Below are 13,902 nucleotides of genomic sequence, written 5' to 3'. Positions count from 1 at the left end.
CACTTTTTATTATCTTCATGCATGTAAATCCTCATAATTCAAGCCTTGTAATGCCAGTCAGCACTGGCTCTGGAGAAGTTGATCTTCTTTTGTTCCACACAAGTATGAGTACTGCTTTTCTGAAGTCTTTATTTGTGCAGTAGATGAATGGGTTTAAACAACAGTCCAGATACGCCATTACTGATGATAGTGATCTCAGCCACTCAGGGGAAGGGGTCAGATCAAGCCGTCCAAGGAGAACCAACTAGGACAACAAGAATGAGCGGAATTGTTACCATGGACAAACACTTTCAAATTGATCCGTTGACAGAGAGGCCAATGAAAAACACACAGAACTGAAGATTATTCCACACTAATGGATGTTTCTCACCTCAGATGCAGCAAATGGAGCATAGCAGAACAGATATAAGATCACCAGCAGTGGCGTGATAGAGGACAGGTCATCCTGGCTGCAAACAGATAAAACGTGCAAAATGATATCACAAGAAATGGCCTTAAAAAAAATGTTGTGTTCAACTCTACTGACGCTACAAACCTGGAACATTTTTTCCCAAAGCCTGCACAAGTCAGGATGGAGCAGCAGAGTATTAGGAGGAATGGGACGAAGATGGAGATGGAGAAGGCACAGAGGATGTAAACCAGCATGTCAGAGTAACTGCTCTCCCAGAACACTGCACACAGCATTTCAGCTGGATCATATCTGAACACGGGACACAGAGTACAGTGAGAAGTTATGTAGATGCATATACAGTATTTGGAGTATCTCTGAGCATCTTTACTCTAGCTCACCGTATCCACTCATAGGCTACTGGCACTGCTCCAAATACAGCTCCAGTGCACCATGATGCCACACATGCAACTGCCATGACAACAGACAGTCTTTTGCCTTTGGAAGGAATGCCCATAAATCTTTGAACACAGAGAATAGCTGAGGACAAAGGAGAAAGGAATGCTATAATGCTTTATTATAGATAACTTCAATTAAAAAAAAGCTTAAACGAGTAAAAAACTGAAATTGAAATTTAAAGTTAAAAGACTCAATCATATTTAAATATTTACCCTTTTTAAATAACTAAATATATTTAAAAAAATAAAATAAAAAATGAATAATCCCAAGCTGAATCCCAAGAATGGTATAATTGCAACTATTTTTTTTTTAATGGATAATTTAGATTTGTTTAAGGCTAAAACGAGTTTAGTTCTCATAACTTTGTTTTTTAAATTAATTTAATTTTAAAAATATATATAAAAAAAACACTTGCCTTAGACTTGCCTTAATCAAATCAGAATTTTACCCTTTTAAAATAACCAAATAAAATTTTTTAATATTAATCGTAATGAAAGAAGAAAACAAGCTCCCAAGCTGAGGACAAAGAAGAAAACTATACTATCATTGTGGAATAATTTAGATTTTTTAAGGCTCAAACGAGGAGTTTAGTCCCAGTAAAAAATTGTGTTTTCTAGTTTACCTTAAAGGTCCAGTGTATAATATTTAGGAGGATCTATTGACAGACATGCAATATAATATACATAACTATATTTTCAGCGGTGTATAAAAGACCTTAATGGCTTAGAATGAGCCATTTTTGTCTACATACACCACAGGTCCCCTTCAATCGAAGTCGCCATTTTGCGTCACCATGTTTATTTTAAACAGCAACTTTTCTGCACATCTGCGAATTACATTATTTTTCAATAAATATTTGATTTCATGATAACTATGGTTGTGTGCAAGATTATTTCTTCTTTCCTCGTAATACGTCTTGTATCCAACGCACCTGTCTGAACCCGTTCGGATATACAAAGGGGTATTGTCCTTCATTGCTAATGACAATGAAAGCAGTATTTGTAAAGAAATCCCATAGAGGTATAATTAACTCAATGTCAGCCATACCTATGCCTCCAATGGAAGAGGTGATGAAGGTGAACTTTAGCAGGCTCACCACCTCACACCACGGTGAAATCTGACCGTCAGTCAGCACAGCTAAGAGGGAGCCACAGATTATGAGGATGGAGCAGAAGAAATCTGAGAGCGTGAGACTGAAAAGTGGCAGCCAGTAAAGACACTGAAAATGGTCTTTACACTGTGAGAAAGCAAAAAAATAATATCAATAAATAAAGGCATGAGGCAAGGTCATTATATTTTAAAATATTATAGTTTTAAAAAAACAACAACATAAAATTATATATTATTCTTACCACTAATTTAACTATCAAAACCAGTCCATTTCCCAAAACACCCAGTACCATCTCAGTGGTGAGGATGGGAGCGAGAATAGACTTCTCAATTCTGGACCAGTAATTCTCCTCTGATTCTGTTATATTATGTGACGTGTTCACTGAAAGGAATAAGATTCATTTTCAAATTTCACAGCTTCTAGGAAACAGGAATCAATTTAGCAATGAACTTGAAAAAAATATACAAATACATCAACCTGATAAATAAATAAAAGTTACAAAAGGAGGTTTTCACAGTGATGCCACAGAAGAAGCATTTTGAGCTTGCTAAAGAAACTTTCAGTGGTCAACAAAATTTTTTTCCCATGATAAATAACCTTTTGTGCAATAGTAAGGTTCCATGGATGTTAAAGGTTCTTTATGGAACCATCAATTCTAATAAAGAAGCTTTATTTTTCAGAGCAAATCACATTAATTTTGATTTATCCTTCACAGAACATTACAGAGAATTTTGCGTAAAGGTGATTAACTTACTTTGTCACCGAAGCAGAGACCTACAGATAAACTCAACAATTAGAAAAAGGGAAGCTTCACACTCGGCTGTTTTCTGGATATGTGATACGGAGAGCACTGAACACTGTGATTACGTGAAGACAGACGTCACAGCTTTCTTAAATTAAACTTATCCTGCTTCATTAAGCTTTAACCATTGAACACTTATTCAGCCCTTTTCACATGTGACAGCACTAATGGTTGTGTGTAACAGAGCAATATAAGAGACATATTTTAATCTTCACACATAAATCTTCATTTTAGGACTTCAAACACCTGCAGAACCCATAAAGTAGTGTCATGAACTGTAACCGATTTTTGTTGTTTTCACAGTATTATACTGTGTTCTCACCAGTTCCTTATACTGTAGTATCTGAGTACAGCATATTACTGTAGATTTTTTCGTTTTCACAGCTAGTTTCCAACTGTATAAGCTGTGTACAGTATGTTACTGTAGATTTTCAATGCATTCTGGGAAAATATTAGCCAGCTGTATATCTAAATACAGTACTAGATTAAAATGTTAAAAACAAACACACCTCCTCACCCATGACAGACTCATCATGAAGATGAAAGCCCACAAGAGCATGATAGGTTAACTTTTCTTCTTTTTTTTCTCTTTATGTTTTATTCTGATGTTATTTGCAAGATATAAAGCTACGTTTTAGTTTACAAGTTTACATAAAAATACGTGAGCAAGCGTTCATTTCCTGGCATTTTTCTCCTGCAGCATGGTGATGAAAATGCGAGGACGGAGTAGGCCTACGTGAAATTGGTGGGTGGGTATACTTTAAAACACATGTAATTGCCTTATCTGTTTTATACAAATGTTATTTGCAAAGCATAAATATGTTTGAGTTAATAAATGAACATATGTAGTATGAACATCGAAGCGGGTGCTAATTTCCCTGTTAAGCCGCACTAAGTAGCTCTTTCCTCCCGCAGAAAGCGGCGCCGGCAGAACCAACGTGAGGCAGGCGGAAGAGTCGTTGTGAAGACGAAAGGCATACGTGAAATTGGTAGGGCAACTTTAAAACACATGTAATCGCATTTTTATTTTGTACCAATCTAGTTTGCAACTTCAAGGTATAAATACGTTTGGTGCTGGCGTTCATTTCCCAGTTAAGCCGTGCTGACGGCATTTTCTTCCCGCAGACGGGCTGAACCATCGTGAGAGACAGGGGGGAAGAATCGTCGAAATAAATAAGACCATTTTCTTTATAGCAGTGGTTCCCAAACTTTTTAGAGTGGAGTACCCCCTAATGGGAATACCATCTTTCTGCGTATCCCCTCTCTTCCACTTAGACTGCAGTCACACCTTTACCATTAAGGGACAATATTTACCCCCTAAATTGATTTTCCAGTGCATATTTTTACCTTTTATGAACAACTTTATAAAATAAATAATGTTTTAAATAAAAATGTTCATTAGAGAAATATGCAATGATGGTAAAACTAAATAAAACTTTTAAATATTAAACTAAAACCGCCAGTAGGTGGCAGCAAGTCACTGTTTTTATGAGTGGCTGTGAATGAATCATTGAATCATTGACTCTATAGCGTTATTTTACTGTCAAATGTTGAGAGCACATTATTATGACGCGAGAGCATATCAATGTAATGCGCGAGCGCAAATCTGTCCGCTCACGCGCGGATCTCCTTTGCTCTCGCGCAAACCTGGATGCACGCTTTCAAATATACAGTGCTCTCTTATGAACTGCCTCTCCTCTCGCTCAAATATTGCGTGTGCACGCTCAAACTGTTTCCTGCGTGCTCGTGTCCTGTGTGCTCAAACTGCACCTGTGCGCTCACGAATCTCTCCGTGCTCTTGCAGAAATGAATATGCTTTTGGATAAAACGCTGTCAAAAGTTATCAACCAATCAGAAGAGACGACTGATCCATGAAAATTATACGTGGAATCTTATTGGCTGAGAGTGAACTGCGCCTGGAATTCTTTCTACAAAAATGTATTTAAGTCAGCTTTAAGTCAGTCACATTACTAAAAGGTGCAATGCTGAAACAATGTTGACAAAAAAAAAAAAAAAACTAAATATCACATGTTTGAGTGAAGGATCTGTTAAGGCATATTTTCATAAAATTACATATATAAAATATGACAAATCCTGAACTACATTGAATATTTTTATGATAGTGTAACAATACAAATCTGATAATAACGGTAGTTTTTATTAATGTTATTATTTTAATTTAATCTTTAAAATAGTACTTTAATTTTGTATCTTGACTTGTAATTTTGTTCAGTCTTATATTTTGTAATAAAATTTCACTTCCGGTGTTCTGCATGTGCATTTCCTTAATCGTCCGCTGTTCTGGTTGAGAAGGCCAAATAGCGACTGCCCGGTGAGTGGGGACTGATTTTTAAACTCACTGCTTTCGTTGTCTATTCTTTGAGTCAGCACGCAACGCATTTTGTGCCACCGATATAGTTACTTCAATATTAAGAAGGCAAATATTGGTTTAAAGGTTATACGAATAATAGCGGTATAGTCATTGAAAGTCCTTGAGAAATCTGCCTGTGCTTAAGCTATTAAAAACACAGCACGGGTAACATTTGGCCTCAAATAAACAACACTGAGTTATAAATAATTATGCAAAGATTAAATATGTAAATGCATATTGATGTCTTAATGAAACTGTGTAGTAAATGTGTGGGAAGCTAAAACGGACATGCTCGAGTGCGTGTCCTAAGCCACCTGCTCCAGTCCTACAGTCCAAACAGTTGCTGCATGCATTATTATGGACGTGTTACATGTCGTCTAAAGATAAATTAGTTATAAATGATATGTGGTTCTCAAATGAACCACATTTATGTATCTGCTGCCTCGCGATATGAGCGGAACCAATGGTTTGGGTTTTTGTTTACGTTCTGTAAGGGGAAGTAAATCATGGAACACTATTTTGTGTAACTTTTTTTTTTTTAATGTCCACCAGAAAGTTTGGTGTTGTAATGTAAATACACACATGACAAAACCTATTCTACCTCATTCTTGTCCTTATTGCCCACAGTGCACTTCACAGAGATGTCTGCGGCGTTACGTGTGGTCTACACCGTATCCAGGCCAGGTGGGTTTATGAAACAGAAGAAACATTAGATTTAAAAAAGCAATGAATACACTGCCATTTATGTATATGTACACATGTAGTGATCAAAATAAGGTCTTGGCTCATACATGTCATGTGCTTATTCCTCAGGGTCATTTCTGGCCAGTCAAAATCTTGCACGTCCTCTCAGCCTGTCCGCACACAGAGCAGGGATTAGTAAGTATCTCATAGTACAAAAACATAAATGTTCTTAAAGAAACCCTTTTCCTATCACATCGCTTTTTAAATGATAGCATGTGGAATATAATAATAATTGTGACTTTTTATTTCACAATTGTTTCCTCAAAATTGAGTCTATATATCTCTATATATCTATATATAACTAACTTCTCAGAATTGTGAGATATAAATTCACAGTTCTGAGAGGAAAAAAGTCAAAAGTACAAGATATAAACTTGGAATTGCACAAAAAAAAAAGTCAGAATTGTGAGATATGAGCTTGCAATTGCGAGGAAAAAAGTCACAGTTAACAATTTAATTTTTTTATTCCGTGGTGGAAACAAGCTTCCATACTTTTGTATCTGTATGCAGAGTATGTCAATAATCAGGAAGATGCCACAGATATGAAGTCCATCACGGACCGTGCGGCTCAGACTCTTCTGTGGACAGAGCTGTTCAGAGGTCAGAGCCTTTTATCTTCCATAAAGACTTCACACAAATGATCCCGATAACTTGAAAAAGTAGGAAACACCTGATATTTGTGTTGATGCAGGTTTGGGAATGACCATGAGCTATCTTTTCCGTGAACCTGCCACAATCAACTACCCATTCGAGAAGGGCCCTCTGTCGCCCCGTTTCCGTGGCGAACATGCGCTGCGCAGGTACCCCTCTGGAGAGGAGCGATGCATTGCATGTAAACTTTGTGAGGCCATTTGCCCAGCCCAGGTACACCTCTTTCTGACTGCCCTTCTTCATCTTGATAAATCATGACACTGTAATGACAAGCAGTAATTGCATGTATTTTTATTTAATTGCACATGTGACTAGAAAGAGTAATTACAAGAAAATAAAAGTAATGTATGCGAGGTGACACCCATATTTTTCTCTCTCAGGCTATCACAATTGAGGCAGAACCTCGTGCGGACGGCAGCAGGAGGACAACGCGCTATGACATAGACATGACCAAATGTATCTACTGTGGCTTTTGCCAGGAGGCCTGTCCTGTGGATGCTATTGTAGAGGTGAGCATCTAGCAGCTGGCATTTCTACTTCTCATCCTGTCCCTTAGCAGGTTGTTAAATAGGTTATCAGACAACAGCCTTAAAGGGTTATTTCACCCAAAAATGAAATTTCTGTCATTTATTACTCACCCTCATGTTGTTCCACACCCGTAAGAACTTCGTTCATCTTCGGAACACAAATTAAGATATTTTTGATGAAATCCAAGAGGTTTTTTGTCTTGGATTTTATCTACTGAGCCATCATCCAGGTGTAAACACGGAGGCGCTGCACTGCGTAAACAGTGTAGAGAAGAGATTGTTGAATAAATAATCCATGCTTCACCCTGCTGAATTCACCGTACATTGTACATGAGCAGATTTACTGAAGTTAATGTTTACCTTTACTCATTTGTCTTTTCAGGGCCCCAACTTTGAGTTCTCCACAGAGACTCATGAGGAACTGCTTTATAATAAGGAGAAGCTCCTCAACAATGGAGACAAGTGGGAGGCTGAGATCGCTGCCAACATTCAAGCTGACTATCTATACAGATAAACATGTTTCATGGACTGTCTTATCTCAACACCGTGACAATATAATCTTCAACATGCTCTCTTACCACTAATCACAGTTTCAATTGCATAAGGAGGAATTGGTTTTAGACCGTTACATTTGTGCTGAACTCACCTTTCCAAAGCCCAGGGACTGACTGACTTTTTTTTTTTTTTTTAAGATGCACATACTTTCTTTCAACGTGGGCATACATATAGATGCTCAGTCCTGATATCAAGTTCACACATTCTAATCTAAAAAATACAGCAGCCTTAAAGTGGTGCCTCCCAGTAAAACATTTCTTTGTACATCAACAACTGTCATTTTGACCTTGAACATTCAACACAGCCTCACCATCACACAGAAACGGTTGTGTAATAAAGTGTCTAATGGCAGGATAATCAAATTTTTCTTGAAAACCACAAAGGATGACGCACTACTTTGAGGCCAAAGTTATATTCTCATTTTGAGCCAGTCGATCCATCCTCTCCATTTTCTCCCTTCTTCCTTTCATGTTTTGACCATCCAGTGAGTTTAAATGAAGAAAGAGTTGTAACAAACAAAAGCACTTCAGCAAGTGTTGAGTTCCTCACATTATATCCTTACAGGTTAAACATTTTATTGTCCTTGTGAGAACTGTACAAAGACTAAATACTTGTGGAACGTATATAATAAATTAATGCTCTGTCAATATCTTTCACAATCTCCTGCCTCTTCTTACATTGCAATTTTTTGGGATAGCTTCATAAAAGCTATGTATATTTAAGATGAAGTTTTCATATATCTTTGTTTTGCTGCTTTGAATGCTTTTTTTAATGGGATGTGAAATCTTTTCTTATATAAGTTGACCGACTTTAAGTCTGTGTACTACTTTGTGAGACAAATCTTGATGCTTTGACTTGTTTTGCAACTGTTCTAGTTGGTAGTGAAGAAATATACAAGCTGTACCATTCTTGCCTGAATCACACAATATTAATTACAAAAATTGCAAATAGATTTTCATTTTTTTTTCAGTAGGCCTAATTCAAAAGTCATTCAACTTGCCCCAAGCCACCTTGATTTATTTTTTTTTTTGGATGGAAATAAAGTGAAAGTGACATGTGAAGTCCAAGTATGATAACCTATACTCAGAATTTGTCCTCTGCATTTAACCCAGCCAGTTAGTGCACACACATAAGGACCAGTGAGTAGTGAACACACACACACCTGGAGCAGTGGACAGCCATTTTGCTGTGGCGCCCGGGGAGCGATTTGGGGTTAAAGGTGATGGAGAGGATTTTTTCATCGACTGAGAATCCAAAGACTGTTACTGAGTTTTTGAAATGAGCGCATGCGTAAGAACAACCCCCCTCCTTTACAGCTAATTTCAAAGGAACGCCTCCCAAAATTTGTGCACGAGTATTGGAACACGAGTGTTTACCACCGGCATTCGCTGTGTCGTGTTCGTGGATTCATTATGTCGGACTCACTGCAGGTAACTCATAATCTGCAGTTGTTACTCCTGTCTCCGGACAAAAACATTGCATGCGGCGCCTGTGGAGTGTGGAAAGTTACTGGAGCGCGCATCCGCGCTCGTTTCTCACAAGGAACGTCACGGCAGTGATTGACAAGCCAGAGGGCCAATCGCGTAAACGATTGGCTGATGTTTTTAAGGCCCTAACTCGTGCACAGATGATGTAAATTAATATTATTCCTTTCAGTGCACCTAATAAATAGTCTTTTATCAGTTAGTAAAGACAGTTTCAACAGTAATATTGCAAAAATGTATAAAACAAAACATCCTCTTTAGCACCTTTAAGTGCCTTGCTCCAGGGCACCTCAGTCCCTTCTTGCTGGTATTGAGAATCGAACCCGCAAACCTTCGGTTTATCACTCTAACTCTCTAACCATTAAGCCATGCATAAATTTTAAATTACAATTTATTTTTCCATTTAAAAATGTAGTCAATGTATTTTATATAAAAACATGAATTAAACTGTTTGTTTAAAAATAAATAGTGATTATTTCCATTTTTGTGTATGAATTGATAGCTTGTTCCTTAATGTTATTTTTAAGTGTCACTCCTAGTCGTCCATAGTCTGTGGGAAGTCCTGTAGCCACCGCGTCGTGTCGTTTGCATCGTTCTGTGCTAATGGAGAAACAGAAGCACCTCAGTGGAGGAAGATTAGCTACCCGGCATACAACTGTTGCTCTAATCCGATCTGAGAGGATAGGCTTAGGACAACTACAAGACAGGAGCGATACTGCCATATTGTTTGTTTTTTTGCAATAATAAAAAAGAATATTTTTGAGTTAAAATAAGATATTTTTGTCTAAAACAATAATCCTGAACGGTTCTATTGGAACTCTGAATTGGGAGTATTCATACTGTAGTTAACATGTTTTCCAGTTATCCAGTCTGAAAACAGCCTCGCTGATACCTTTTATCTTCTATATTGACCATTACAGCTATTCGAAATCTTATAAGTCTTATATTACACTGAACCGAAGATGAAGGATCGCCTGGAACAACTAAAAGCGGTAAGATACTTTAGTTATGATTTCAAACCGCGGTCTGGGGACTGAATTGCTACTGTTTGACCTTTACCTGGGAGGTCCTGAGCTCAGTATTGACTGGGTCATTGAAGTAGTTATGGTTAATTACGCGTAGATTATCTAACTGACAATCATTACGCTCAAGATGATACAAACAGGATAAAGGGGCAAACAACATATGAACTGCCATTATGGTTAATTCAAGCACGTCTGACATGGATAGTAGATGCACGAGCATCCACATCCGTGTCCTCGTGATTTGTCATAGGTGCCAAATCTGTTTTAAAATATGTTTTCCATTGTAAATTATGTGTAAAAAATGTTTTATTTCAGTTAGGATTATATTTTTAAGTTCACTGACAAAAAAACATGTAAAGTTTGCTGAACAAAATCTTAAACCAGACCTATGTAGTTTGTTGGTCTTGGCCGGTCACCCAGAAGTCTATTGGCTGGTCAAACTGGGAGACCAGCTGGACATCCAGTTATACACCAGCTTGACCAGCCTGGAAGACCAGCTAAAAAGACCAGCTTAAGCTGGTTTAATATGTTTTTACACAAAGACACGGTTTCTGCCAAGTTCATAAACTTTCTGCTTTGTTCCTGTATGTCAAAATAGAAATCGGATCAAGCTCCTGATGATGTGGAAATTCCAGTGGAAAATAAAGAATTCATGGATGAGTTCTTCGCTCAGGTATATGTGAATTAACTACACTGTAATAAAATGAAAGTGGACAGTTGAAGGTCATTTCTGTATGTGTATTTCTACAGATTGAGGAAATCCGCACCTGTATAGACAAGATGGATGAAAATATAGGCGAGATAAAGCGACTGTATTCTGTCATCCTCTCTGCGCCTACATCAGACCAGAGTTAGTCTAATCCCTTTTTACCTTTATTTTTAATTTTTAAGTTATTTTTTATCATTTTTCGTCTCCCCACCATATAAATATCTCACCTTCTTTCTCAACTAGAGACACAGGATGCATTGGAAGCAGTTACTAATGAGATAAAGAAACTGGCCAACAATGCTCGCAACAAACTCAAAAGTCAGTTTTCAGCTCTTGCATTGCTTGTTCATGAAAATATATCAATAATTGGACAATATGCTTGTCTATAAACTCTGGTTTGATACATTTTGTTTGACAGGCATTGAGCAGAGCTTGGCATCCAACACAGAGGACAGGGTTTCAGCAGATGTACGGATAAAGAAATCTCAGGTAACCACTAGCTCTACCACAAGGATTTCAACAAGTAGTTCATTTTTTATTCATACAGTGTTTATCTCCTACATTTTAGCATGCCATTCTTGCTAAGAAGTTTGTCGAGGTGATGACCAAATACAATGAAGCCCAAGTGGAGTTTAGAGAGAAGAGCAAAGGGCGCATCCAAAGACAGCTGGAGATCAGTGAGTGATAAGCGGATACACAAATCTTTAGGGTTTGATTAAAAAAAAAAGGATCAGTTTTCGCAACGTTATTAAGGCCAATATTGGATTCTGTCTTACAGCTGGCAAAGCTACTACTGATGAGGAACTGGAGGAAATGCTGGATGGAGGGAACGCTGCAGTATTCACAGCAGGAGTGAGTACTACTCTATATACTTCTGTGTGTGATGTTTTGTTGAAAGAACATAACTTGTTTGTATGATTTTGAGGTTTAAGATACTTTACTTTCAAAAACAAAAAAACTTAAAAAATTTTGTGTGTTTATTGTTTAAACAGCTCTTTCTCCTTTTATATAGATTATGGATTCTGGGATATCAAAACAGGCACTAAGTGAGATTGAGGCACGACACAAAGATATTATGCGACTGGAGAGCAGTATAAAAGAGTTGCATGACATGTTTGTGGACATTGCAATGCTGGTGGAGAATCAGGTACATGCATTTGTCTTTTCTGGAGAATAAAGCAAAGATAAAGCCCTGGTTTGGAGGCCTCACAGCTGCTGTTTCATTTAGGTTGAATTATATATCCTTAGCATTTTATTCTCATCTGTCAATAGGGAACTATGATTGACAGGATTGAGAGCAACATGGACCAGTCAGTGGGTTTTGTGGAAAGAGCTGTGGCTGACACTAAAAAGGCTGCCAAGTTCCAACAGGAAGCACGCAGGGTGAGCTTGGAAAGGATGAGAAGTAAAACAATATATTAAAATACACTTTCAAGCTTATTTTTTAATGTATAAGATGTAGACTATCAATTGTATGATTCTCAAATAGTGTTTTAATTTTCTTCCAGCAATTTTTGGGTTTTTTTTTATTGTTCATCATCCTTCGCTCTATATTTCCACTTCTCCCTACACCTTCCAAATCTCTCCTTTTCTCTCTGCTATTATTATATTTTTATCATGCTGTCACTGTCCGCTCACTTCCACCTTTGTAGAAGAAGATGATGATCATGCTGTGTTGCACAATTCTTGCGGTCATCGGTGGTTCTCTGGTGTATAGCTGGCTGACATAAACTTCAAGGTAAGCATTCATAAAGCTAAATTCATAACACTCTATTTGTGAGTAACATCCTGTCTTTTCCAGGTGAAGAGGTTGTCTAGTCTACAAAGTCCAAAGTCTCTATCAAGAATCAAGAGAAGCATCTTAGTGCCGGTGAACCATAAGCATCTCTACTGACACATAACATGTTTTCCCATGCTTGTTTATCTCATTTTGTCTTTTACATTCTTCCTGTCTTATCAGTTGGCCTTGCATTGTTAGAGGCATCGTAGTATAATGTGATGTGCAAGCTACCTGTCAATTTTAGGGCTGTGGTATGAAAAATAGCTTTAATTTGTTTTATAGGAATTTATGATAAAGCCTATACATGATGATAAAAGATACATAAGAGGCTAAGTTTTGTTTTTGAGGCCTCATTTTTGTTACTGACAAGTGAAACATTTTACACTACCAATGTCAAATATTTTGTGCCCACTTAGTCCTTATTGGGGGAAAAAAACTTAAACATTTTAATCATGATTTAGCTTTTATTTTAGGATTTGTCAAAATAATTTTAAGATGTTCAATAAGAGTAAAGATGGTTACTGACCATCTACTTATTTAATGCGAATGAGTAGCACTTTATTTCTTCAGTTTAGTTGGTATTTTTCTCATATGTTGGTGATGATAGTAGTATTGTATTATATATTTTGGAGACACCGGAGTTAAACAGTAGTCTGACTGAGTTATTGTCTAGACTGAGTGGTCATGATTAAAAGACCGGAGTGTCTAAAATCTGTGTTACTCATTCTTTCATCAAGGCTTAAAAAAATAATTGATTATTAAAGGATTAGTTCACTTTCAAATTAAAATTTCCTGATAATTTACTCACCCCCCCCATCATGTCATCCAAGATGTTCATGTCTTTCTTTCTTCAGTCGAAAAGAAATTAAGGTTTTTGATGAAAACATTCATGGATTTTTCTCCATATAGTGGACTTCAATGGTCTCCAAACGGTTGAAGGTCAAAATGACAGTTTCAGTGCAGCTTTAAAGGGCTTTAAACGATCCCAGACGAGGAATAAGGGTCTTATCTAGAGAAACCATCGCTCATTTTCTAAAAAAAAAAAAAAAATTTTATACGTTTTGCTAAGTGTATTACTGCCCTCCACAGGTCAAAGTTTGAACTAAATTGTCATATACAATATGCTAGAGCAAGTATATTACAATTAGTTCAAACATTGAACTGTGGAGGGCAGTAATACACTTAGCAGTGTCTACACTGCTGGAATTCAAATAGAGAAGAAGAAGACAGCTAGTTCAAGATGTGCATTTATGGTTAAAACCGGGTGTATCTCATACGTCCTGAAAAGTGAAGCTG

At 37.2% G+C, this 13,902-nt stretch overlaps 3 protein-coding genes across 3 annotated transcripts; 2 read left to right on the top strand and 1 right to left on the bottom strand.

Annotated features, from left to right (window-relative positions):
- Positions 1–15: 15 nt before the first annotated feature.
- si:dkey-9i23.8 (galanin receptor 2b) lies at positions 16–3,899 on the bottom strand. The gene is made up of 7 exons (XM_067404103.1): positions 3,827–3,899; positions 2,200–2,339; positions 1,895–2,084; positions 790–928; positions 536–700; positions 371–449; positions 16–244 (listed from the first exon to the last, which is right to left on the bottom strand). The coding sequence occupies exons 1-7, from the start codon at positions 3,897–3,899 to the stop codon at positions 32–34; spliced, it is 999 nt and encodes a 332-aa protein (XP_067260204.1). The 3' UTR covers positions 16–31.
- Positions 3,900–5,022: 1,123 nt separating this feature from the next.
- ndufs8a (NADH:ubiquinone oxidoreductase core subunit S8a) lies at positions 5,023–8,256 on the top strand. The gene is made up of 7 exons (XM_067403741.1): positions 5,023–5,092; positions 5,759–5,815; positions 5,945–6,010; positions 6,386–6,475; positions 6,567–6,739; positions 6,907–7,035; positions 7,436–8,256. The coding sequence occupies exons 2-7, from the start codon at positions 5,773–5,775 to the stop codon at positions 7,565–7,567; spliced, it is 633 nt and encodes a 210-aa protein (XP_067259842.1). The 5' UTR covers positions 5,023–5,092; positions 5,759–5,772; the 3' UTR covers positions 7,568–8,256.
- A 1,798-nt stretch (positions 8,257–10,054) lies between these two features.
- On the top strand, positions 10,055–12,556 carry stx3a (syntaxin 3a). Its single transcript, XM_067403694.1, has 10 exons — positions 10,055–10,084; positions 10,716–10,790; positions 10,868–10,967; positions 11,070–11,144; positions 11,245–11,315; positions 11,395–11,503; positions 11,605–11,678; positions 11,839–11,973; positions 12,099–12,209; positions 12,479–12,556. The coding sequence occupies exons 1-10, from the start codon at positions 10,055–10,057 to the stop codon at positions 12,554–12,556; spliced, it is 858 nt and encodes a 285-aa protein (XP_067259795.1).
- Positions 12,557–13,902: the final 1,346 nt, after the last annotated feature.

The sequence above is a fragment of the Chanodichthys erythropterus genome, chromosome 12, assembly GCF_024489055.1.
Source record: "Chanodichthys erythropterus isolate Z2021 chromosome 12, ASM2448905v1, whole genome shotgun sequence".
NCBI classification, from domain to species: domain Eukaryota; kingdom Metazoa; phylum Chordata; class Actinopteri; order Cypriniformes; family Xenocyprididae; genus Chanodichthys; species Chanodichthys erythropterus.
This window is presented reverse-complemented; position numbering and strand designations above follow the sequence as displayed.